The sequence below is a fragment of the Tachysurus fulvidraco genome, chromosome 16 (assembly GCF_022655615.1).
Source record: "Tachysurus fulvidraco isolate hzauxx_2018 chromosome 16, HZAU_PFXX_2.0, whole genome shotgun sequence".
Taxonomy (NCBI): Eukaryota; Metazoa; Chordata; class Actinopteri; order Siluriformes; family Bagridae; genus Tachysurus; species Tachysurus fulvidraco.
Window position 1 is genome coordinate 5,970,515 of NC_062533.1, and position 22,787 is coordinate 5,993,301.

Here is a 22,787-nt window from a genome sequence, read left to right on the forward strand (position 1 = left end):
GTCATTTTGTTGCTCTGTAAAAAAAATGTTTAAAATATTGTAAGCCTGAAGCTTGCAGAGCCAAACATTGTCCTACCTGCACGTCCTTCTCCAGCCCCTCAAGTTCATTTCAGCTAACATGATTACATATCATACACTCCTAGTCATACACTCCTAGTCATACACTACTAGTCATACACTACTAGTCATACACACCTAGTCATACACTCCTAGTCATACACTCCTAGTCATACACTCCTAGTCATACACTACTAGTCATACACTCCTAGTCATACACTCCTAGTCATACACTCCTAGTCATACACTCCTAGTCATACACTACTAGTCATACACTCCTAGTCATACACTACTAGTCATACACTCCTAGTCATACACTCCTAGTCATACACTACTAGTCATACACTCCTAGTCATACACTCCTAGTCATACACTACTAGTCATACACTCCTAGTCATACACTCCTAGTCATACACTCCTAGTCATACACTACTAGTCATACACTCCTAGTCATACACTCTTAGTCATACACTCCTAGTCATACACTACTAGTCATACACTCCTAGTCATACACTCCTAGTCATACACTACTAGTCATACACTCCTAGTCATACACTCCTAGTCATACAGTACACTCCTAGTCATACACTCCTAGTCATACACTCCTAGTCATGCACTATTAGTCATACACTACTAGTCATACACACCTAGTCATACACTACTAGTCATACACACCTAGTCATACACTCCTAGTCATGCACTATTAGTCATACACTACTAGTGACACACTCCTAGTCATACACTACTAGTCATACACTCTGTCTGGATTGTTTTGACTTGAAGAATGAATGTTTCTTTTATTAATTATTCTTTTAACCATGGCTATCCACATTCACCTAGCTTTGAATTTTTATACCTACTTTTCTTTGTTAATTATTGTGGAATAAGATGGCAGTAATAAGCAAATAAGCTTTTAAAAAAGTTCAGTTAGATTTGGAAGTATTATTGTGATATCCAAAAGATGTATTTCCATGTATGTCCTTTGGATCGTAGGTAGAGAGAAAGAAAAATAGGTTTCCATCTTCCATTTGTGTGTGGTTCTCAAAAAGACTTTAATGAAACTTTTACTTGGTATCAGGGCCTTTGGGTTTGCTGTTGCGTTTCTTGCTGTTGTCTGCTTTCCAATTCTCAATGTAATATGTATAGAATGTATAAAATATATACCGTAGGTACAAGCAACTGAACAGTCAGTTATCGCAGTTGATGTGCTGGAAGCAGTGTGTAAGTGCACTAGGTGTAAGTGCACTAGGTGTAAGTGCACTAGGTGTAAGTGCAAGATATCAGATGTTTTGACAATTGTGATGGCTATTCAGTTGTGGCTTTTGTGTTATGCAGTGGTTAGTGTTTATCCAAGGAAGGACAACCGGCAACGGTGTCATGAATGCTCACTGACATACATGGAGGAGCAAAGGTTGGCCCATCTGATCTAATCTCAGAGAAGAGCTACCGAAGCCCAAACTGCTGAAAAAGTTAATGCGGTATATGATAGAAAGGTGTTATAATACACAGTGGCTCACAGCTCGCTGCGTATGGAGCTGCATAGCGGCAGACCATTCTGTGTAAACTCTGCAGACTGTTGGATGTGAAAATCCCTGGAGATAAGACCTTTCTGAGATTTCAAACCAGTCTATCTTGCAACAACAACCATGCCTCGGTTAAAGTCACAGAGATGGCACTTTGCTCATTTTGATGTCTGATGTGAATATTAACTGCAGCTCTTGACCTGTATCTACACGATTTTACAGACTGTGCTGATGCCACATGATTGGCTGGTACTGTACCTAATACAGTGGATGGCAAGTTTAATATATTGTATCTTTTGGATTTTATTGGATACTGCAGACAAATTTTGCTTTATAAGAAATTGACACCGATGCATTTAGAAGTTATTAGTAGTTGCAGTTGTTCTAGTAGTAGCAGTTCTAGCTGTATACGAATAGATATTAGATATTTTTTAACAGATATTTGTGCTTGTGTTTTTCCAAAACACGTGATTAAGCTCATCCAATCTTCCATGTGGTGCCGGTCATTTGAAGGAAAGAGATGCATAATGAAATAAGGACTTGTTTGATGTGAGTCAGGTTTTATAATGGACTCCTCCAAAGCGAGGTGTTCATTAGGGCCGGACCCATTGTGAGCAGTAATTACAGTACTTCATCTGAGATTTAAAGACCTTTTCACAGAGGAGAGCTAGGTCATCATCTTCTGCACATTAAGGTTCATGGCCTCTCTCCAAGCCTCTTTAGCCTGAATAGTGTTTAAAGCTGATAGGGGAATTGGATCACTGATAATTATGGTTTTGTGTTACAATTACTACAGTATTTACACTTGGACATTTATTAGTTAATAACTGTTAGCATGAATATTAACAATTTATAGGTTTTTGTCTGTAGTGTTTTGCATCAGTCAGACTTGTACAGTACAACACTGATTTATGACTTTTGACTGTATGCTTCCATCCCTGCCCTTTTTCCCTTTCCTCAGGTTATGTGACAATGGGAGCAGTGCCCCCGGGCTGGGCACAGCAGCAATTCGCAGCCCAAGCACCGCTGGCATTCGGAGTTCAGTCACCAGTCCCCATGGCTCAGGTGTTACCCGGTGGGCAGCCGCTAATTTGGGGCCAGGCCAACCTCTTCCCCGCCATGCAGCAGCAGTGGGCAGCTATGGCCGGAGCCCACTTCTCACCTGCTGCCTTTGTCCCTGCACAGACCATGGGACCACTCCCAGCTGCAATGTTCCAAGCACTGGCACCCATGCAAATGGCGGCAGCATGTCCCACTGCTGGTCCTTCCCCAGGCACACCAACCGCAGGCACCTCAGCTTCCACGGCATCTAGCCCTCAACATGGCGAGCACTCATTGCCTGGACATACCAAGATGAACAAGGAGATGTTCAAGGACTTCCAGATGGCCAAGCCGCCACCCGGAGGTACACGTAAGAGTGAGCAACCCAGTCTGGCATGCACCACAGATGCTTTTACTAGCTACTTCAGTAGGGTGGGACTGGCACAGGACAACGATGACTGTGACGACTTCGACATCTCCCAAATGAACCTGACGCCCGTCACCTCCACCACACCCTCCACCAACTCACGTGAGTTGAACACTTGAATCAAACCAATTGTTGTAGACACTGTTGCATGACTGATTTACACAGAGGGAGAGCATAGACTATTTGGTAGGAGTTTTTTTTATACTTTTAAGTTCTCATCAGTGTCAGTGTAAGACATATCTTTTCCACTGTGAGGCACAACGTGTTAGGGGTTAGCAAATTTGCCAAAAAGCTTCACCTCTGCCCTTCAAGTGTGGAGTTTGCATTTTCTTACTGTACTTCTGGGGTTCCTCTGGGAATTCCAGTTTTCTCCCCATGTCCATGTTCTGGGCTGTCTGTAGTGACTGTCTCTAAATTGTTTGTAGTGTTTGTGTGTGTGTGTGTGTGTGTGTGTGTGTGTGTATGCATGCTTGTGCAGTTGTTCCATGTGTTCTATTCGGAGTGTCCGCTGTCCCGTGTCCCAGTTAAAATCTCCAGGTCCGCTGCAACATTACATAGGATAAGAAGTTCAGAAAATGGATGGGTGGATGAACTCCCCTTATATACAGTATATATTTCTGTACATGTTCTCTTTACATCTGTATCTATACTGTAGCTTTCCTCTGGGTTCTTCCCACATCCCAAAAAACTTGCCAGTAGGTGTTAATGACTAAGGCATTTTTTTCACTAGGTGTGAATGTGTGTGCATGGTGTGTGCTCCCATCCAGGGTGCCAAAAATAGATTCTGACAAATCCATCCATACCAAAGTTGAGTATTTACTAAAAGAGTGTAATGATTTAAAGAGTGTAATCTTACACTCTTTTTATTCCTCTAGTAAAAAGCTGTGTGGTGGTCTATGATGCAACTCCTTATGGAGCAGTGTCTTTACTCAGCATGAAAATGACAATTAATAATGAAGCGCAGCAAGATGGAAAAGGAAGAGAGAGAGAGAGAGAGAGAGAGAGAGAGAGAGAGAGAGTTGTGCAGTGCTACAAAATAGGGCATTCTGGAGAGCTACGTATTGTGCAGTCTGGTCTGTTTGGATCCTCATATTCCTGTTGTGTTAAATACTGCTGTGAAAGTGCAAATATTCACACACAGTTTGAGGGTCACACTCATTCATGAACTGACAATGACGGTATGTGAACCTTCAGGCCTTCTGGGTTGTTCAGGTTAATACAAGGTTGAGAGCTGTTATCGCACGCTAAGCCACAGCGATGATGTCAGAGTGGATCAAAACAATTTTATCAAATCATTTTTATTGACGTGAAAAGTATCGAAAAGGAAATGAAACCTTACACCCTGTCGGCTCCGACTCTGAAATGTTCACGTTTTAATTGCTGATAAATGGCTTGATCATGTTTATGGAGTGATCGCAAACGAGCCGAGGGTTTTCCCAGCCCTAAAGTGCTAGAAAAAAAAAGTGTTGCAGTTCATTTCTCATCCATTTGGAATTGGTTTATAGCCATTTAGGCCAGTAGATAGCATAAATCTGCTAATGTAATTAAAGAGTTGTGATCTGCATCCACTTAAAACATTACTGTTCATCAAGCAAGCATCTGTCATGCCTGCTTTTACCAGGAAATTCAGAAGCCTTTAACTTACCATTCTTTAAAAATACATAATAGATGTTGTATGTTTCAGTCAAAACGCTTGCTTCTAAAATAACTTTGTGCTTCTTCTATTATAGATATTATTTTAAGGTTATGTTTTATCTGAAAAATAGCTTTTATTACTTACCTTTGAGGGGGTTTTTGCTTTTTTAAAGCGATTTTGCTATCATGTCCAAAAACATTATTCACTTCCTGTAAGTTTGCTGTGTATGTAGCGCTAATGTAAGTAAGTTTGCTAATGAATTCATCAGAAATAAAACAAATTCTGTAAATAATTGATTAGCTCGAATTTAATTTGCCACCTAGCCAAGTAACTACTAGAAATTAGAATGTTAGTTTCACCTAGCATTAGCAAGGAAACTGGTTAGTTAAAGCCAGTTATTTGGTAGCATATCAGCAAAACCTACCAAGACATGATTTTTCAGAGAAGGAGACATAGAGACAGGTGAGAAAGGAGATGAATTTTCACTCTTTTTGTAGTTTTTTTAATGGTGATTGGATTATCGAAGGGGGCACGATGGCTTAGTGTTTAGCACGTTCGCCTCACACCTCCAGGGTCGGGGGTGGTTTCCTCCCCCGGTCCAAAGACATGCATGGTAGGTTGATTGGCATCTCTGGAAAATTGTCCATAGTGTGTGTGTGTGTGTGTGTGTGTGAGTGAATGAGAGTGTGTGTGTGTGTGTGTGTGTGTGTGTGTGTGTGTGTGTGTGTGTGTGTGTGTGAGTGAATGAGAGTGTGTGTGTGTGTGTGCCCTGCGATGGGTTGGCACTCCGTCCAGGGTGTATCCTGCCTTGATGCCCGATGACGCCTGAGATAGACACAGGCTCCCCATGACCCGAGAAGTTCGGATAAGCGGTAGAAAATGAATGAATGAATGAATGAATGAATGAATGAATGAATGAATGGATTATCGAATTCTAAACTGAGCCACTGATATACACGTATACAGTGTAGTCATTGGCTAGCTGATTCCTTTTTTTGAAATCCATATAGCTGCATTCACACATACAGTGATTTTATCGCTGTAAGTCTTCAGTCACTGTACTATAAAGTTGACATGATGTGTTTCTACTACTGGCAACTAGTTATTTATTCATTTCCTTGTTGTTAAAATAAGACATTCTGGATTTGGTGTTTGTGTCTAAAATTCAGAAGTGTTTAAATATACTGCATCATACGTATCATAGCAGTGTAGGCTCTTAGCCACAGATCACAGTGAAGCATTTTACCGTCTTCACTCCCATCAGTAGTCGCTGCACCGAGTCACTACACATTTGCTTAAAGCTCAGCGTTATCATGTCACTGGACATGCCCACATTTGGTCGCCGACGCGTGCTGTCGGTCGTTTTGCAGGAAGTCGGTGGCTTTCTTGTAATATGAACGATCTCCAGTCATTTATTCCAGTGCTTTGTCACTGACAGTCGCCGTATGTGTGAATTCAGCATAAAGCAAACTGTGTTTTATTATCCTAACTTTCGGTTCTATTGCTAATAAAACAGTTCAGTTGTTACTGAATGTATTTTTTAGCATGTTTCTTTGTTTATGTTGTGTCCTCTTGCACAGCTCCCACACCAGCCCCTCACCAGAGCTCACCGTCTAAGGCGTCATCGCAGGCCAGTGACCCGCCCACTGATGACTCGTTCGGGGAAGCAGACGGCAGCCCCAGCCGCAGCGGCGAGGAAGACGCTGTAAGTAAACTCCACACTTCACGTATATATATATATAATATATATATATATATATATATATATATATATATATATATATATATATATATATATATATATATATCTCACCGGGTTTGTTTATTTATTTATTTATTTATTTATTTATTTATTTATTTATCTTTAATAGCCCAGTATGATGCCCCAGATTTACATGTACACATGCAATCAGTCACATCTACTGATTCTAAAGGTCAGACTTCTGCATAACAACCACGCTCCATTATTCTAATGCAACATCTTCACCTTTTCATTCTACCCACAGAGGTTGTGAAAGAAAAAAAATATTTTCATAACAAGCACCTTTTCGCATCTTTCGAGGGATGTTGATGAATCTCACAGGAAGCAGGCAAACACAGTACGCTGGCTCATTCTTATTCAGCGTGCTCTTCCACAGATGGCCAATAATGTGTCAAATTAGTCCTTGGAGCTGACAGAAAGGCCATTAGGACATTATTAATCACACTTAGATTCCTATCATAAATCACACAACACTATTCTGTATTTAGTATCGTAAAACCTGATGAAACACTCAATAAGAAACTGGGGCTGATGCACTTTAAAGGATTTGTATGTATATTTCATACATCTTCATCATTTCACATTATAACCTACTTGGAATGACGACGATTTTAATTTACAAAAGAAAGTGTTTAAGAGATTCATTCAGCCCTGATACAGCTGTACCATGGTTTTCGACAGTTAGTCTCCCTCGATCTGTTTCCACGAGTCATCAGAGACCCGCCGCTTGCTCTCACGTCTTCTCTTTTTTTTTTATTCGTATTTCTGCAGAACAAAAGTCTGATTATTTCCGTTTAAATTATTCTTGCAGTAAGACTGCATTCTCATTTCTGTGATGGAGTAACGCACACAGACGCACGCAGCACACAGCATACAATAAATATAGCATACACACACACACACACACACACACACACACACACACATAAACATTCACACACACACACACACACAGTGCACGAAAAATATACACACACATCACTTAATAAATACAAACCCACACATACAGTGCACAATAAATACAAAAACACAACAGATAATACATTTACACAAACATACACACAAACACATACAGTGTACTTACAGTAAACATACACACACAAATCACACACACAGCTGACAATACGTTTACAAACACACACACACACACACACACATCAACCAATAAATATGCGCACATATACAGCACATAATAAATAAATACAAAATATAATAAGCTTACACACACACACACAAACATTCACACACACACACACAGTGCACAATAAATATACACACACATCACTTAATAAATACAAACCCACACATACAGTGCACAATAAATACAAAAACACAACAGATAATACATTTACACAAACATACATACATCACCAAATAAATACACACACACACACACACACACACACACACACACACACACACACACACACACACACACACACACACACACACACACACACACACAAACACACAGGTGCTAAGAGCAAAGCACCAGACGGCAATTAATTCAGCGAGGTCTAAAGTGCTTATATAATTCAGCCCAAAACCTTTCACATGGAAACATAACAATGTGCAGAAAGCAGGATTTCACATGACCATTAGCACAAAGAGTGGAAGGATGAATAGATGTCAGGATGCATGGAAGAAGGAGAGATATGAAAAGATGAATGGATTTCTCTGTGCTCTTTTACCCTTTACTGGCTTTTTGTGTTTTCACTCTGCTTACTGTAATTTTCTCTCTCACTCTTCCCCAACCTCCCTTCTTCTTCCTCTTTCTCTATTGCCCTAAATTCACTTTCTGTCCTATTTTATCTCTTTCTTTTATCTCTATCATTCTTTATTTTTTACACTTGTTTTTTCCTCTCGGTACTCCCTGAACTCTTTGTCTCGATCATCTATATTTCTGTTTTTCACTCCATTTCCCTCTGCCACCTGTGTCTATCCTCCCCTATTCATTATTCTTACTGTCTTTTTATTGTGTGCTCCAATTTCTCCATCATTTTCATTTTCGGGTCTAATTTCATCCAACATCTGTTTCTACCCTCCATTCCTCCACCTTTCTGTTTCTCTACATTTTCTACTCTAATCTCTCTCTCTCTCTCTCACTCTCTCTCTCTCTCTCCATTTTCTACCTTTTCTTATTCATTTATTGATTATCTATCTATCTATCTATCTATCTATCTATCTATCTATCTATCTATCTATCTATCTATCTATCTATCTATCTATCTATCTATCTATCTATCTATCTACCTACCTACCTACCTACCTACCTACCTACCTACTGTATCTATCTATCTATCTATCTTGCCCCCTTCTACCCCCCGCCCTCCCCCTTACAGGCCGGAGACACGCAGTCTCCGAGTGTGAGTGAGCCTCAAACAGAGCCCGGTGGCTCTGAGCCAGACAGTCCTAAGGTCGGTAGCTAAATAGCAGCAGGTCGGGGTAGGTATCTGTCCTGTTTTTCTTAATCCTTCTCCTCTTAATGTCAGCCTGCTCCAGCCTCGACGCCGTTTCAGCACACCACTCCACTACATAGTCACTGCTAACATTGTGGCTGTCTCTCTTGCTTTCTCTCTCTCTCTCTTTCTCTCTCTCTCGCTCGCTCTTTTTCCCTTTTCTTCTCTGCCTCTCTGTTTCCATGCTCTGTCATCCCTCCACCCTTGCCTGCTGCTACCTTAAGAGGGTATGTGCCTTTTGTGCATTTTTTTTTTCTTTTAATTTAATGTATGAGGAAAAGTTCTTTTGTTCCACCCACAGCTGCCTGAAGAGTGTGAGTATCAGAGTGCGTACTGTATCAGAGCTGTCGAGTCGCATTGATTTTGAATGACAGTCTGGCATGGCATACACACCAACATCCTTACATTTAACATCTAAGCATCTGTGTTGTGTTGTTGTATGCATTTGTATCTGTGCTAGATTGTACTGTACATCAAATGAAGCTTTACAAACTGTACTGTACTCGGAAGGTGCATGAATTTCTTTAACTGTTTTGACAATCTGTTTGTCACCGTATAATAAAAACTATTTACTATAGTTTGACAAACATCACATCACAATTGCAGCATGTGGCATTTTTAAGGACGACGTGCTATCTATTTGTTCGTACTGTATCATGCAGCTAAAATTCACACCCAGAGCATTCGATTGACAGCTCTGCTTCTGTGAAAGTGTGAATACGAACCGGATTGCGGACACGGAATCTCGCAGACGGAGCGAGAGCACAAAGCGAAGTGATACCAAATGCAAGGATCGCTATTACGTGTACAATTTAATAACATCAGCCATTAATATCGCTGTGCACAAAATACTAGTGAATTTGAATTAAGCAATTAAATCATCTCAGATTATGCTCTCTCATAAGGGAAATACAATTGCGCGTGCATGTTTAATTAGCCTAGAAAATGCTACCGTATCCAATGACTTGGCAGTACGTTAACCAAAGCGCAAATTAAATAATTACATTCAGCCGGTTAAGATTTTTCCCTCTCTGTGTGATTGGAGCTGCATAATATAGAGGTATGTGCTTTAGTTTAGATCTGAAAGCCATTCGATTCTCTGTAGTGGGTAGCTAGCTCTGACAAAGAGATAAGATAAATAAGCCTGGTTGTATATTCGAAAAACACTTTAAAATACTTTGTCAGAGCTAGTGTTTTTTGAAGGTGTGGGTGTCAAATTCTTCTGGCCAGATGAAGGAGGCAGCCCCACGCGTGCATATGTCTGTGTCTGTGCGTGTGTGTGCGCGTGTGTGTGTGCGTGTGTGGTGCGTGTGTGGTGCGTGTGTGGTGTGTGTGTGTGTGGTGTGTGTGTGTGCTTGTGTGGTGTGTGTGTGCTTGTGTGGTGTGTGTGTGCTTGTGTGGTGTGTGTGTGCGCGTGTGTGTGTGTGTGCGTGTGTGTGTGTGCGTGTGTGTGTGTGCGCGTGTGTGTGTGCGTGTGTGGTGTGTGTCTGGTGTGTGTGTGGTGTGTGTGTGGTGTGTGTGCGTGTGTGGTGCGTGTGTGGTGCGTGTGTGGTGCGTGTGTGGTGTGTGTGTGTGGTGCGTGTGTGGTGTGTGTGCGTGGTTTTTATTTTTGCAAGAACGTCGCGAGAGTTCTTGTTTTTCTTGATTGATTTTTGCATGACATGCTCTTTTTGGGGGTTTTCAATTGTTACCTTCAATTTGGCAATTTTTCCTAAAAGATTGTTAGCTGATTAACCACAATAAAGAAGTTTGCTCAATCTCATCCAGATCTGAGGAGTTTTCTCAGTGTTTTTTGTAGTAATTATAGAGTTAACAGTTAAGTCTAACTAAAACAGTCTTTAGTAACCAAAAAGTCTAAGTGTGGAGATCACATTGCGATGTGTCGACTTGGAGGCGGCTCTGAGATACGACACTTTCATATCATTTTATTGAATGAGTGTGTGTGTGTGTGTGTGTGTGCCCTGCGATGGGTTGGCACTCCGTCCAGGGTGTATCCTGCCTCGATGCCCGATGACGCCTGAGATAGGCACAGGCTCCCCGTGACCCGAGATGTTCGGATAAACGGTAGAAAATGAATAAATGAAGGAATGAATCATTCTATTGAAGATGTAGTGAAGTGGTTTCTGCATGACTGCATAAAATATAGACATCTTTAATAAGAGATGTTAAATGTGCTTTTACATCAGAATAGACCTTAAACACCCCTTTTCTCAAAGCTTACTCTTTGTAAGGACAACAAAAATATATTCTCCAAGCACTTAAATAGGAAACCCTACACACCGACTCGGTTATCTAATCAGCCTATCGAGTAGATGCAGATTGATGCATGAAATCAGACTTTGGCAATGTTCAGATGTGTAAGCCATCAGAATGTGGAAAAATCGAATCTCAGTGATAGTTTACTGAGTTTACTCACTATGGTGCAATGAAGTCAAACCATCAGAGCCTCGGTTCTGTGGATGGAAACATCTTGTTGTTGATAGATAAGCAGTCTTTACAATTGTGGTGAGCAGAACGACATCTCAAAATGCTCACCACATCGAATATTAAAGCGTTCCAACCATGTCTGGGTCCACTTGAGAACAGGCGGCATTGGACACAGCAAACTCTGGAAAGCAAAAGACTGGAAAAAATGCAGCCTGGTCTGATGGCGCCATGGACAGAACCTGCCTTGTGTCAACAGTGCAGACTGGTAGAGGTGGTATACTGGTGTAAGGAATGTCTTCTTTGGACCTGTTAATCCCAATCAATAACTAACTGAATAGCACTGTATCCCTTCATCTTTTAATGATTACCTCCAGCATGATAACGAAACCATGTCATGAAGAAGCAGTCGTCTCAAACTGGTTTAAGAAACATGACAGTGAGATGACTTATCTTCCCAGTCACCGGATCTGAATCCATTCAAGCATCTTTGGTATGTGGTAAAGATTCTCGGGAAATTCACAGCCTGAAAGTGCATGACGCAATCTGGTGGACTAAGGAAGGCCCTACACAGTATTAATATAGTGTTTCTAATAAAGTGCTTGGTGAGTGTACTGTATATAATTATATCCATACATGTACATTCGGTTCTTTCGATTGTGTAGAAATACAAAGTCACATAGTTTTTTGACATAAGCCTTTACATTCTTCAGCACTCACTCACTCACTCACTCACTCACTCATTTTCTACCGCTTATCCGAACTACCTCGGGTCACGGGGAGCCTGTGCCTATCTCAGGCGTCATCGGGCATCGAGGCAGGATACACCCTGGACGGAGTGCCAACCCATCACAGAGCACACACACACATTCTCATTCACTCACACACACACACACACTACGGACAATTTTCCAGAGATGCCAATCAACCTACCATGCATGTCTTTGGACCGGGGGAGGAAACCGGAGTACCCGGAGGAAACCCCCGAGGCACGGGGAGAACATGCAAACTCCACACACACAAGGCGGAGGCGTGAATCGAACCCCGACATTTTAAATCTTGTGACGTTATCTTTTCTGGGTTTGGAAAAATCAGCATTCGAGTCTTAAAGGTTTTTGAGCAGTTTGTTTGGGAAGATTTATTGGTATTTAAGCACGATCGGATGTTTGCAGTGTCAGTCAAACTGACTCAAAAATTCTACCTTTGTGTACAATTTGTTTTGGTTGGAGTCATAATTTGGTCAAACGCCTCTGTAATTTGTCATTTCAACATCACCCACTATACGTACGATGCTGCACGGATCCAAAGCGCACTACTCCATTCCATATCTCAGCGGTAGGTAAGCTTACTGTGTAATTTAGTGCTCTGCACTGATGTATGCCTCCGTGAGCTACTCTAGTATGCGTCTAGGAACCCAAGTGGCCTCCTCGATCAGCTGACAGTGTTTTGTGTGTGTGTGTGTGGGGAGCGGCTACTCTCTGGATCCGCTGTATAAAACTTTAATAAAGTGTGTAGAAACAGAGCTGTGTGTCAGTGTGTGCATGCACACCAATTTACCAGCCTCATTACTGTGGTGTGGGGTTTAATAATGCCGGATGGCCACAGAGACACGTACAGATGCTGAAACTCTGGAAAGAGCAGACCTTATGTATATAAGACATGTTTACATTTTTTTTTAATTCATATAAATCATTTTAGAAGTGGCAGATATATTGGCAAAGAGGTTTTATACTGTTTTTGTTTTTGTTGGTCCTCTGTTGTCGGTGGTATGTGTGGAATCCTCATGTGTAAGACCTATTAGATGTCACTGAAGGATGAAAAATTCAATCAAATTAGCTTGTGATTAGATCCTGAATGTTAAACTGGAATCTTTAAATGAAGTGTTCCTTATTTTGAGATTTGAAAAGTTGTATCCAACTTGGGGAAGTGGTACTTGGGTAGTGGTTAAACTGTCGGACTGTTTGCTCAGATGGTTGCGTGTTCAAATCCCAGGATTACCAAGATGACCCTGCTTGGCTCCTGAGCAAGGCATCTTGTATAAAACACAATAAATATAACTAGCTTTGGTTAACTGTGACCGCTAAATGATGTAAATGTATGCAACTGTTACTGCATTATAGCTAAAGCTTGATGACATCATTTGAATGAATGACATAATATTGCCATAGATTTGTGGTACTAAAGTCATGTCAGAAACATCATATTTATGAGTAGAACACACCACAACATCGTTCTTATGAATGGGAAACTCTGAATTCTGAGTTTCCAAGTTGTGTCATGTCTCAGAAAACATGGTGGAATCAGTGGATGAAGTGTCTGTAAGTGACGGTAATGGTTGTGTTTGGTACGTTATCGAAAACGGTACATTTTTATCACTTATAGGAAAAAAAGTGGTTTGATAATGGTATGATGTTAGAAATATAAAGTAATTCAGTGGCCTTAGAAATCGATTAAACTCTAAAGAAGCAAAACACGCTTGATGCGCATTCAATTCAATTCAAGTTTATTTGTATAGCGCAATGTCTATTACGATAGACATTGTCTCAAAGCAGCTTTACAGAACATAAACATAGAACACTGTTCTTCATTTTCTAGAATTAGAGTTAAAAAGTAAAAAAAAAAAAACCCTTGCTGTATTTTTTGTAGTTAATTAAGAGAAAGTACACCTCCATCTTGCAGACAAACAAAGTGACCTGACTGTACTTGACTTCCTGATTTGTAAATATGAACTTATATTTGAACTTATACCTATATACTGGGGGTGGAGGAGGTTGGGGGGGATTTGTTAAAGATTAAAAAACGTGGATGCTTCCATGGTTGTCATTTTTGAGCAGCAAGCTAGCAGGTTCCAGGTTCATATTCCTCCTCAAAACAGGGATCTGTGTAGTCATCAAGTTCATTCATTCATTCATTTTCTACCGCTTATCCGAACTATTCTCGGGTCACGGGGAGCCTGTGCCTATCTCGGTCGTCATCGGGCATCAAGGCAGGATACACCCTGGACGGAGTGCCAACCCATCACAGGGCACACACACACACACACACTCTACGGACAATTTCCCAGAGATGCCAATCAACCTACCATGCATGTCTTTGGACCGGGGGAGGAAACCGGAGTACCCGGAGGAAACCCCTGAGGCACGGGGAGAACATGCACACACATGCACACACAAGGCGGAGGCGGGAATCGAACCCCCAACCCTGGAGGTGTGAGGCGAACGTGCTAACCACTAAGCCACCATGTTCCCCAAGTCAACAAGTTCTCAAATGTAAATGAGTTGTGACCTCTAATCAAATTGGACAAATGTGAAACATAGGAAATAGTTTCTGCAGGCTGCCACACGTAGGTGTGTGTAAAGACAGACAAGTGGGAAAGGGAACCGTTGCAAAGAGAGAATGGCGGGTGTGAAGACAAAATTCTCCACTGAGAGAAAAGAGCTTGGTACCTAGACGGGGTATCCTGGAATTTTCTGGCAACAGCTTATGCTTTTGTACCAAGCTGCCTTTCTCAGTCTCTGTAGAACATCTGTACTAGTATAGATGACAGCTTCTTCTTCTTCTTGTCTCTGTGCTTTAAGGCAGTACCGGAGTACGATAGGAGATAGCTGGGGCGTTATCGCTACTGTGCATCACAGGTGGAGTGTGTGCGGAAAGCATCATGCCTCAGAATGCTTTTGTGAGCTGCTTCAATCTGTCTCTGTTCAGCTTGTCTCTGCTCCATAGCAGAGATCCTGTGTTCACTGTAAAGGTCTATAAGCTCTCCTCAATCCTCTCTCTTCTTTTATTGTTAGTCAGTCTCTGAGTCTGTCAGCAACACGGAGTGCCTTTCTTTCTCATGCTATCTTTCACTCATCTGTCGTTTTTTTTTCATTCCTCTCTCCCTTTCTCAGTAGGAGGGGGACTCAGGAATAAGTGACTCATTGCTCACAAATTATCATGTTGTTTGATTCACTGGTGTCAGGCTGATCTGTGGGTTTAGATGGACTGCAAGCAGGAGTCCGTGCTCCCGCAGGGAGTCGGCTTTTTTGGCGTTTTTGAGCCGTCGTTCTTTCTTTTTTCCTCAGAGTAACACACTCCGCCTCCTCCTGGGTCTTTCTCCCTTGTCCTGCTCACTATAGTGTAATAATAAATGGATTGGTGTGAAAACAAAAGCAGGAGGCAGGGGAACCGTCTAACAGGATGAGGTCTAAAGCAGCTATAGCACCTGTATAGCACAATTACTCTTGTAACTTTTTTTTCCCTGATCTTGGCATGTATACTCCTGAGTTCTGGGGGGTTGGGGGGAAGAAAGGGTGAGGAAGATAGAGCAACCTCATTAGTTCTGGCTCAGTGTTTCCAGTAAACACAAAGAGCTTTACTGGCATCTGCTGTTAGTCTGAGGGAACTGCATGTATTTAATTTTTTATTGGGGTAATGGTATTGCTAGTGATTGAAGAAGTAAAGCCTTCCTTGGTGAAAAAAGGAATAAAATCTCCGGAAATAGGGTCAGTTATTTGAAAAGTATCAGACACACTACACAAAATATGAGTTATTTGATTCATTCTAGTATTTCAGTTATGATTTCTTTCTCATCATATTAGGGACCAAAGAGTGAAGGATGGCTAAAATTAGTCACCATATATCAGTCAAAAATCAGAACAAGTTAAAAAATACAGCTCAAATAGGTCTTAAATAAAATATTTAAGAGCATTTCAAAGTATCCAGTACACCAGCATTCAAACAGAAATCGACTTATCTGACAAACTTCCGTCAATATATACAAATAAAAAATGTTTCGGGTCAAATCAGGCGTTCACTGTGAGATGTTTTTCCCTTTGTAGATAAACTTACACAGAATTTTAGTGATCGAAGAAAACGCCTTTACATTTTACAGGCTCTGGGACTTTTCAGAGAGTAGAGATGGGTTTGATATCAACATTTATTTATATTTATTAAATTTGTGTGGAGAAAAAAAAGGTCCCTATTAGATCAAATAACAACAAAAATACTTCTGAAAAACTACAAATTCTAAAAGTCCTAATTTTCACCTTTAATTATAAGGGAGATGTTACATTTTTTTGGTTTCTGGTAATAAGAGTAAAAGTAAAAAAATCCCAGAGTGTTTTATCAGGAGGAGTATAAACACGTTGTGATTATATGGAGAAAGTCTACGCTTTTTCTAACGTCGGAGGTAACTACTGCTCATAACATCCTGTTTGTTCTTTACTGTAGCTAGCTAACAAAGCTACGAGTCAGCATCATGGATGATCTGCCAGTGTATATTACGTATGTCTATTAGGACCTCGGGTCGAAATGCGACAAGCTTTGTACAGACTTTGATGCAGTCAGTCATCTATTTGTTCATCAGAAATTTGTGTAAATCCTAATGATGGGTGGATGAAAGAGTTAAAAACAGTTCCTTTATCGATCCGTCAGTAGATTTCTGTATCACAATTAAACCATTATAGCTGAGCCTTAGACGTTAAAGGCGGGGTCTCCGATTTTTGAGAAATGCTTCAGAAATCTAAATCAGGCCGAAAACTAAACAAAAATCAAAACTAACGTGTAGCCAATGAGAAGAAAGGGGCGGGGCTTGTCAATATGAGCGGAGAGAGTGTTCAGTGCGCATGTGTGACAGTAGCAGAAAGCGGTTTTAACATTGACATGGAGGATAAAAACAAAGAAAGAAAGAGAAGAAAGGCTTACGATAAGGCAAGAAGTAGGACGTGTTAATATAGGATCAGCTTTCCAGCGCTGGAGAGAACTGAAGGAGCAGGAAGTTGGCCACATATTCACAGATTGGAGTTTCCCGAGTCAATAACTCCTGAGCTAAACGCTGTTACTACACAAATAACACCTCTTTTCTATCGTAGTAATGTAGAGAGGCAGCTACAACCGCGTTTTGTGTAGTAACAGTGTTTAGCTCAGGAGTTACTGACTCGGGAAACTCCAACCTGTGAATATGCGCACATGTACACATGAACACTCTCTCTGCCCATATTGACAAAACCCGCCCCTTTCTGCTCATTGGCTACACGTTTGTTTTGATTTTTGTTTTGTTTGGTGGCCCAACACAGTTTTCAGAAGCATTTCTCAAATATCGGAGACCCAACCTTTAAACTCCTACACATAGACACAGGAAGTCACTCTGTTATGCCCCGTGCTTGTCCTGAATATTAAAGATGGTATAATATTAAACTGCACTTTAGCCAGCTTTATTATTCAAACCACACACAGCATACAATTCTGATCTCCCTTCGTGTAATTTCTTTGGGTGTGATTGGACGATGTTTGCTTTGTCTACTTGCGTCTAGTTTTTCCAAAGGCGTTTTGAAAAGGGGATTGCAACTCATTCATATTTATTACTCCCGATATTGTGTTTCACACAAGCCGTTTCCATCACGGCTGATGACGTGTCAGGGAAACGTGCTTAAATTTAATAGCCCCATTGCAATGCAGAGAAAAAGAAATATCTGCAAATAATGTGGCTGTCAAGATTTCATCTTTATTTTATGTATTTTTCCTTCAGAGAGAGGAATTGTGTAGCTTTGCTTTGTGGGGAAACACGTCTAGTCACCGCAGTGAAAAGTACTAATGCAAGGATCTTTTTAGGGTTTTAGGTTGTGGGTTATTTAAAATAAACCAAATTTTCATTCTCTGTTACATTTGAAACCTACTTTTTAGTTGCACTTCATTTAAAATCGAAGTAAATGTTGCAGTCTTCCGAGACGACTCAAATATTTCCTTCTCTTGTTTGTTTGTAAATTCAGTCATTTACCAGTAGACTTTTATTTTATTAATTATATTTGAAATATCTAATAAACTATCATCAAACTATACATCAGGACTGATTATTAGTGCATGCAGTTTAGGCACATCAAACACACACACACACACACACACACACACACACACACACACACACACACACACACACACACACACACGTATATGTATGTGTTTTTATCTTATGGTACATTTTATAAAGTGCCAGTTCATTATGCAATCTATTTTTCCGATCAATGGCACCACAAGAATATTTTTGCTGGCTTTATGATACTGAAACATCTCAGCAATACATATATTCACTCTGTATTTATATGTGCAATGTCTAAGTGGATATATGAGTGGATAGGTTCGAATTTCATCAGCGATTAAAAATAATGACCCAGAATTATATATTGTTTTTCTAGGGGAAGGACCCTCTCTACGCCAAGATCTGCAAAGGGAAGAAGTGAAGGATCATGGGAGGACTGCACACATCTGAACAGTGCTCAGGGTGGAGCAAGAGACCAAACCCTTAGAGCCACTATGGGTGTGGATGTGGGTGTGTGTGGGTGTGGGTGTGTACGTGCATATGTGTGTGTGAACAAGAGAACAAAAATGTGAGTGAAATAAAGAGAAACAGAAGTGACAGGCTGATGACTGTCTGTGTGTATGTGTGTGTGTGTGTGTGTGTGTGTGTGTGTGGTTGCATGAGAGTGAATGGTATTCAGAGCTCACCTGTGATGGATCACTCCAGCCTTCTTGACCTTCAGTTCCCCTCTGGTTCTCACTCTGTGTGGAGAAGTGCAGACTGGACGCTCCTCTCTTTTATCTGTCCTTCCATTGAGCTCTTTGTCGCACAGTGTTTCATACACTCATAAACTGAACATGGAATATTAGATACAGCTGATGATGATGATGATGATGATGATGATGATGATAACGATGATGATCTTCACACTATTGTTCACTATGTGTCATTCCTTTGATCTCTCTTTCTGTGTCAATCTCATACCATCTAGTCAAGGTAATATGAGTGCAAAGTCTGATAGGTGCCACATTCCACTGTATACACACACACACACACACACACACACACACACACACACACACACACAAATATACTCCCTCACTTAAGTGAGAGTTCAAGAAATCATTGCTTCATGATCCAGGCATAATCCCAGTCTCTGCACTGTTTTTTCTCTGCATTGTCCAGGCCAGAGCAATCGATTACAGAGTAATCCATTTGATCCATCCATAGGATTATGTGATTTATCCATTTGGGTTTGTTTGGTTTTGCTCCCCGATCTCTTTGAGATTCTGCTGCTAGAGAGCTATGCAGAAACGACAAAAAAGAGACTTCGTCTTTCTCTGTGGACCTTTCAGACAGAGATATGACTCAAGGAGTGACTTTGCCAAAATCTCTTTCTTTTCTTTCTATCTTTCTTTCTTTCTTTCTTTTTTTGCTGGAAAGACTTTTGAGCAGCTCATACGGAGAAGACCTTGCGACGGAGCGGACGTTTCCAAAACAAGCTGTATCTGTGATCGAACTGTTCCTTCTCTATAGCTTTTATATAATACCAATAAGACAAAAAACAAACAAACACTAAAAAAAAAAAAAAACATTGAAAGCGGGATTTTTATTTTATAAGTCGTGAGTGGAGTGGAGACCTTGAGGCCGACTTGAGACATGTTTTAAGGATAAACAAGGCTTTAAGGCATCAGATCATTGGTTTGCCAAACTCATTTTGTAAATAACAGTAATGCCAACAATAATGCTGATGATGATGATGATGATGATGATGATGATGATGATGATGATGATGATGATGATGATAGAAAAATGTTCATTCTTTCTGCCGGACGTCTGTGCCATAAAATAGGCAGGCTTAAGTGATGCAAGCTCAACATGGAACCCAAGCAATATCTACATGTGTCTAAAATTCCCCTCTGTGATTTACGTCGCTGTCGAACGTCTGTGCATGTTTGGTTTACTTAAGTTGTGCACATCTTTTGGATACAGCGGAGAAAAGCTGGCGGTTAAAATACCTCAAGTGTCACAGCACGAGGCTCATTTTTATATATACTGTACTTCAATATGATAATTGAACAAGTATAGGCTTGACAGAGTTTCTTCAAAACCTAATTTTTTTTTAATTACTGGGTGTGAGTGAAAGTTAAAACAACACACCTGAGCCTTAAACTCTTTCCAAAAGGATACAGACTTTCCAAAATACATGGACTTGCATCTCCTAAGATACGTTTCCAAAGTGTATGTTTTCTTTTTTTTTCCAACAAAAAAATCCTGTTACTGTATTTAAAACTAAACAGGCAACAACAAAAAAAAATATATTAATAATTTGCAGTGCTGATCACAGACTGGGTCACGTGCTCATAACCTTGTGGTATTTTAATGCAGTCAGGTCTCATTCTCAAGCTACCCTGCCATGTGGGTTGCTATTTAATTTTTTTTTTTTTTTTTTAATCCTTTGCTTTTATATGTCACCAAGCATACCGGCACAACCACAAAACATGCATGACCTCATTCATTTATATGTGCATTCCCAAACACACACACCCAAACACACACACACACACACACACACACACACACACACACACACACTCGCAGTCATGTTTAAATTCACCTTATTGACCATTTCTGGAAAATTACCTTTGGCTTCACATCCAGCCAAAACTTCAATTAAAGCAAGATCCCAAATTGCTAGTTACATGTGTGAGTGTACAGTATGTGAGTGAGAGAGAGAGAGAGAGAGAGAGAGAGAGAGAGAGAGAGAGAGAGAGAGAGAGAGAGAGAGACATGAGCAGCCAGTTCTCCTTGTATTTCATTCCACATAATGATTAATACTCCCTATTTTATGGCCAGTGTCCTGTTTTAATCTGAGAGCCATTTTGGCCCTAAAAGTTCATAAACTTCACTTGGGATATAATAAGAAGCTTGTGAAGCCAGGAGAAGAGAGGGAGGATCGTAATGCTTTGACTATGTTTCTAGACCTGTTTTAACTTTACCTCAGCTAATGGTTTGTTAATGTAAAAGAACGTCTTATTTTTATCTCAGTGAAGATGACATTCTACAGTGGATTTTTAGATTTTTTTTTCCCTCTTTGGTTTACATATCCCACCAAGTAATACTGTACCAATAAACACATGAACAAATTAGACCGTGTTATTTTCTTTAGGGGATTTCATTATTTTGTGCATATTGTGCTTATAAGTGCTTTCCTCACAAAGTAACATTTTCTTTTATAGTCTTGGTATATGGGTGTCTGTCTGTCTCTCTGTCTGTCTGTCTGTCTGTCTGTCTGTCTGTCTGTCTGTCTGTTTGTCTCACAAATGTCTTTTTTGTCCTTTTTTTTCCTTTTTTTATTTTTTATTTTTACATAATCCCCATGTCTTTCAATGAAAGTGTTCTAACACAAACCTCTTTCCTCTTTCTAGGAAGAAAAAAAAGATTTAATACTAATGTATGTTACACACAAGTAAGTGTTTTGGCTAAAAACATCCACCCGTCGTATTTATTGTTTACCCAACACTGTTGCAGGAAGCCTGGAGTCTATGCCAAGGGATTTGGGGCACAATGCAGGAGACACCCTGGGCTGGATGCCAAGCCATCACAGGGCACAATCATACTCACACAAACACACACCTATTCACACACTAATGTCAATTTACAGATAGTCGGTCTACTGTATATGTATTTGGACTGGGGAGGAAATCATGAAACCCAGAGGAAGCACAGGAAGAACATGCAAACTCTTCAGACACACCTGACAGGGAAAAAGAATACACACTGTGTTAAATCATGAGTGTACTCACCTTGTTCTTTTATCTAATGTGCAATATTCTAATATAAACCAACACTATATAGACTGGCAAATACTTTGTGATCACCCACAGATGTGTACTGTATGTTTAGCACGGTTCTCGCTTATCTGTCATGTTTACAGTCTATGCCTGATTGCACCAATAACACAACACAGTTAAACAGTCACTACAAATGCTCCACTTCTAAACAGGCATTGATGTTTCTCTTAAACAGTAGTTAGCCTAATTGGGTTCATATTTTATTCATGACTTGGACATTGAGCCTTCATTTTCTTTCCATTTGAAAAAACAAACAAACAAAAAAAACCTAGAATTTGCTTTGTTATTTATTGTCAGATTTAGATAAACTGATTATATTAATTCACGTTGTTCAGCTTAACTGTATTACATTTGCACCTATAGGTGGTCCTGTAGTTTTGGTGCATTATGGGTGCGCAGTGTTAAAGTACATACTGCAGAGTGGACTTCATAAAAGTGCATGTCAAAAGATGGTCATTATAATTTAATAAAGCAAAGATATCTGAGCTCCATAATGCTGATGTGGTATTTGGGTGGTGGTTCTACAATCTGATCACTATTAAGACACAGGTCCCCAGGAATGTTACAAAATACTTCAACATTTCTAGCAGGGACTTTGTGCATACCAGACTGAGAACTCTTTTTTCCCACAAAGCATACATATTTCCCACACAGCCCCAAAGCATTCAGCGGTATGTATGTCTGTGTGTGTGTGTGTGTGTGTGTGTGTGTGTGTGTGTGTGTGTGTGTGTGTGTGTGTGTGTGTGTGTGTGTGTGTGTGTGTGTGTGTGTGTGTGTGTGTGTGTGTGTGTGTGTGTGTGTGTGTGTTTGTGTGTGTGTGTGTGTGTGT

The 22,787-nt window shown here is 40.4% G+C and overlaps 1 protein-coding gene across 7 annotated transcripts in view; it reads left to right on the plus strand.

The window, feature by feature from the left end:
• dab1a (DAB adaptor protein 1a) overlaps window positions 1-21,255 on the plus strand; it is a 156,491-nt gene extending 135,236 nt beyond the window's left edge. For 6 of the 7 annotated variants that reach the window (XM_027171263.2, XM_047801717.1, XM_047801716.1 and 3 more), the window contains 4 exons: window positions 2,542-3,150; window positions 6,265-6,389; window positions 8,789-8,891; window positions 18,502-21,255. In XM_027171263.2, coding sequence (XP_027027064.1) covers window positions 2,542-3,150; window positions 6,265-6,389; window positions 8,789-8,875 — 821 coding nt within the window. In that variant the 3' untranslated portion in view covers window positions 8,876-8,891; window positions 18,502-21,255. The remainder of the gene's footprint in view (window positions 1-2,541; window positions 3,151-6,264; window positions 6,390-8,788; window positions 8,892-18,501) is intronic. The other variant, XM_027171262.2, reaches the window with a different exon arrangement.
• Window positions 21,256-22,787: the final 1,532 nt, after the last annotated feature.